Consider the following 4,752-nt stretch of genomic DNA (forward strand, 5'->3'; position numbering starts at 1 on the left):
GCAAGGGCCCGGGAGAGGAAAGAGCTGCCAGCACAGGGCAGCTGAGAGCAGGGCTGATGGACAGAGCGGTTGTCCCCCTCTGCAGTCAGGGACAGTCCCTTTGCCTCTCAGGACCCACAAGATTTCTCTTTCAATGCAGCAGAAATGCCAGGGGTTTCTGCATGAGTAACCCTCCTCAGCTGTGGCGGGGCAACTGGAAGAGAAGACACAAAACACAATCCCCACAGCTCTGCAGTCAGGTGAGTTGGGAGCGACAGTGCTGAAAATCTCTGCTACCACCAGTGGATTTAATCCATGTTCACCTGGTGTTCCTTCTTACCTACTGCTGTAGGGCAGGACAGACTCCTGCAGAGCTCTCTGCTTGCTGGGGCACCCTCAGCCAGCACCAATCAGAGCTCAGTTAAGGTCTTCCTAAAAAGGGAAAGGTGGCTTTGGGGGTTTCTATAAAAAAATCAATGTATTTGTAAGGCAGTGTGGGGGATTTTTATGAGAAACAGAATAGATGTTTTTTTCAAATAATTCCGCCTAATTTCTAACTTCTACTATTTCTTTGTGTCAGTGACCTCTCTTCCTTGGACAGGTCCCCATGCCTAGAGAGAGAAAATGTCCAATGCCAGCTTGATCACCCATTTCCTCCTCCTGGCATTCGCAGACACACGGGAGCTGCAGCTCTTGCACTTCTGGCTCTTCCTGGGCATCTACCTGGCTGCCCTCCTGGGCAACGGCCTCATCATCACTGCCATAGCCTGCGACCACCGCCTCCACACCCCCATGTACTTCTTCCTACTCAACCTATCCCTTGTTGACCTCGGCTCCATCTCCACCACCATCCCTAAATCCATGGCCAATTCTTTCTGGGGCACCCAGGACATCTTCTACCGAGGGTGTGTGGCCCAGCTCTTTTTCTTATTCTTTTTTATGTCAGTTGAGTATTTTCTTCTCACTGTCATGGCATATGACCGCTACATTGCCATCTGCAAACCCCTGCACTACGGGACCCTCCCGGGCAGCAGAGCTTGTGTCCACATGGCAGCAGCTGCCTGGGGCAGTGGGTTACTCTATGCTGTCCTGCACACGGCCAATACATTTTCACTTCCCCTCTGCAAGGGCAATGCTGTGGACCAGTTCTTCTGTGAAATCCCCCAGATCCTCAAGCTCTCATGCTCACACTCCTACATCAGGGAGGCTGGGCTTATTGTAGTCAGTGTGTGTTTAGGTTTTGGGTGTTTTCTTTTCATCATGGTGTCCTATGTGCAGATCTTCAGGGCTGTGCTGAGGATCCCCTCTCAGCACGGACGGCACAAAGCCTTTTCCACGTGCCTCCCTCACCTGGCTGTGGTCTCCCTGTTTCTCAGCACCGGCACGTTTTCACACCTGAAACCCCCCTCTGTCTCCTCCTCCTCATCCCTGGACCTGGTGGTGGCAGTCCTGTACTCAGTGGTTCCTCCAGCAGTGAACCCCCTTATCTACAGCGTGAGGAACCATGAGCTCAAGGACGCCCTATGGAAACTGGCGCAATGGATGCAGTATCACCAACAATAACCTGTCTCTAATTCTCTGCACATTTCCCGGAGTTTATCTTTGGCCAGAAATCTGCATTTTTCTTTTTGTAGATAATCTGTCTTATATGTATCCTTCTTGGTTTATACTGCTGTTGAGGTTTGATCCTGTTGTGTTTTACCCTTGCACACACTCTGTCACACGTGGCCTGTTGGATAGCAACTCATCAATGAAAGGTCATCTCCCATGTGCGGTGCCTGGGTGCTGGGCTCTTCCTACAAAGGTGCTTAGAAGAAAATACCAATAAATTGGTCTTTTAAGGAGTCTGTTCTCCTTGGGTCTCCCTTTGTTTGTGGTGAAGCTCCTCCTACCTTTGCGTTGAACTGTGACCGAAGTTCTGGTTTTAAAGGCTTTCTTCATGGGGAGATGATGCATGAGCTCCCCATTACCATTATTTCCTCAGGTTGCTTCATGTATGACATGACTTTCTGGAAATCAATTTGGAAGGGTGAGGAAGAGATGAAGGATGGGACCTCACCACCTGCCCTGGGGTTGGAATGAATAAAGACTCAGAAGGTGAAAGGGGAGTCCCTCCAAAGGAAAGCGCTAGATGGAGGTAACCACAAACATGGACTCTGCAGTGCCATGGGAGTCAGTGGGGACTCGGCAAGAAAAGGGAAGGGAGACTGAAGAGATGGAGGAGCTGCCTGAGGACCCTGAGCCCCAGGACTCTGGTGCTGTCACAGGGAATGGGCCTAGTGGCAGCAGAGAGGGGGATAAATTCAATTTGGGCTGAGAAATACCTACATTCTGAATTCAGGCGAGCCAGGGAGTGAGTAGCCTCTGTTTGCTGATGCCCTTGGGGCCGGCACCAGCAAAAAGGCGGATGGGGAGCCTGAAGCCCCCTCTCTGCCCCACAGCAGCTGCTGTGCCCTTCAGAGGGTCTGGGGCTGTGGGGTGAGTCCCAGCGCTCTGCAGCACCCTGCGGGGGGCAGTGCCTTGGGGTCAGCCCAGAGTGGGCTGCTCTGAGGTGCTGGGCTGGGGAGAGGGCAGGGGAGGTGGGGAGAGCTGGGGAGGAGGAGGGCTGGGCTGGAATAAACCTAGAGGGAGTAAAAACGCCCGTGTAGAGCTGAGCTGCGTGAGTGTGCAGGGTAGGGTCAGCCTGCACTCACAGTGCAGAGCCAGTTGACACGTTTAAGGAAGCAAGGCATCAAAAGTGCAGAAGAGAGGGGCCTGGTCTGTGCCATGTTCCCTTGACACCCCGGAGAAGCTGCCCCAGGATAATTGTCCCAGATCAATTCCACACACTGGACATTTCCATCTCTGGCCATACACCCCAGCCCTGAGGAGGGATCTTTGCTGCATGGCCACCCTCGTCCTCCTCTGGGGCTCACTGATACCCAACTCCACAGCCATCATTAATAAAAAGGGAAACAGTTTCCTACTGACCCTCGTTAAACTGACCCTCATTATAATCCTATAGCCCTTCCCAAAGTTGGCCTCTAAGCCAAGAACATTTCTGACAGCTCCAGCTCGATCAGATGCTCATGGCCTTGTCTAGACAACTTTTGAAAAATTTCATTGCCGGAGATCCACAGTCAGAAGAGTTGTTTACATTCTGTTTACAGCCTAAAGCACCCCATGCTCTGCAGAGATGTCATTTCCTTACCTCTGGCCAGAAACTTCCCTATTTCAACCTCTGACTGTTGTCCGTTACTCTCCTGTCCAGCACTGCGGTGACAACACTGGTTTCATTTTCCTGAAAACCTCCCCCTAGGGACTGGCAGGTGACCAGGAGGTTCCCAGGGCCTTTCCTCTACTCTGCTCTGGTGAGACCTCATCTGGAGCCCTCAGCACAAGAAGGACATGGACCTGTTGGAGCGGGGCCAGAGGAGGGCTACTAAAATGCTCCGAGGGCTGGAGCCCCTCTGCTATGAGGCCAGGCTGGGAGAGTTGGGGGTGTTCAGCCTGGAGAAGAGAAGGCTGTGGGCAGAGCTGAGTGCGGTCGGTCAGGGCTTCAAGGGGGCCCAGAGGAAAGGGGGGGACAAGCTTTTTAGCAGGGCCAGCTGGGACAGGACAAGGGGGGATGGCTTTAAACTGAAGCAGGGGAGGTTTAGACTGGATCTAAGGAAGAAATTCTTGGCTGTGAGCAACCTGATCTGGTTAAAGGTGTCCCTGCTCCTGCCAGGGGGGTTGGGCTGGGTGACCTCTAGGGGTCCCTTCCCACCCAAACCATTCTGTGATTCTATGATAACTTTTCCATCACATACAATTTGAGTACAAGCTCCTACCCCATCAATACGACAGCCTCAGGGAGCCTTCTTGGAGCTCTCCCCGCTAAGCAGCCTGGCTGCACAGCGGTGATCTCCCCTTGAGCTGGGACACCTCTCAAGGTTGCTCCCAGAGGCTGAGAGACCTCTGAGCAACTGCAGACCTTTGGGAAGTGACCAATAATACACATAACTTTGTGTCACAGCAGACTAAGATTTTGTATTGGTAACTTTGATTCTTTATTGGTAACTTTTAATCATTGGTATATCGGGGGCTGTGGAATGGAGTGAACTTCCCCATCAAATTTGCTAAGTTTCAATAAAACCACTTTTGCTGCTGCCTTTGGCAGTGGTTCTTGAAGCAGCCTAAATCACCCATCCATGAAAAACTGGCGTAGTCAGCAGGATTCTAAATCAGGATCTGCAACAGAAGACCTTATTGCAGCCATGCCAGATGTAGAGGAGACTGATGAGATGGAGAGAGACTTTGTACCAGGACCTGTAGGGATAGGACAAGGGGTAACAGTTCTAAAATACAAGAGGGTGGATTTAGATTGGACATAAGAAGAAATTTTTTTATGGTGAGGTGGATGAGGTGCTGGAACAGGTTGCCCAGAGAAGTTTTGGATGCCCCACCCCTGGCAGAGTTCAAGGTCAGGTTGGACAGGGCTCTGAGCGACCTGGCCTAGCAAAAGATGGCCCTGCCCACTGCAGGGGGTTGGACTGGATGGGCTCTAAAGGTGCCTTTCCAACCCAGACCGTTCCATGATGCCACGGTTCTGTGAGTCTCTGAGTCACAGAACCACAGAATCACACAGAATCCCAGAACGGGAAGGGTTGGAAGGGCCCTCGGGAGCTCACCCAGTGCCACCCCCCTGCTCAAGCAGGCTCACCCAGAGCAGGGGGCACAGGACAGCAGCCAGGCGGGGGTTGAAGATCTCCAGAGAAGGAGACTCCACAGCCCCCCTGGGCAGCCTGGGCC

The 4,752-nt window shown here is 52.5% G+C and overlaps 1 protein-coding gene across 1 annotated transcript; it reads left to right on the forward strand.

Annotated features, from left to right (window-relative positions):
• The first annotated feature begins 603 nt into the window (after window positions 1–603).
• On the forward strand, window positions 604–1,542 carry LOC104130410 (olfactory receptor 14A16). Its single transcript, XM_009643450.1, has one exon. It carries the CDS (start codon window positions 604–606, stop codon window positions 1,540–1,542), a length of 939 nt encoding a protein of 312 aa, XP_009641745.1.
• The last annotated feature ends 3,210 nt before the right edge of the window (window positions 1,543–4,752 follow it).

The sequence above is a fragment of the Egretta garzetta genome, unplaced genomic scaffold, assembly GCF_000687185.1.
Source record: "Egretta garzetta isolate BGI_Z169 unplaced genomic scaffold, ASM68718v1 scaffold438, whole genome shotgun sequence".
NCBI lineage: Eukaryota > Metazoa > Chordata > Aves > Pelecaniformes > Ardeidae > Egretta > Egretta garzetta.

Bases quoted from the DNA above. Each gene is read 5' to 3' on its own strand.
- LOC104130410 (XM_009643450.1), top strand. From the start codon at position 604: ATGTCCAATGCCAGCTTGATCACCCATTTCCTCCTCCTGGCATTCGCA.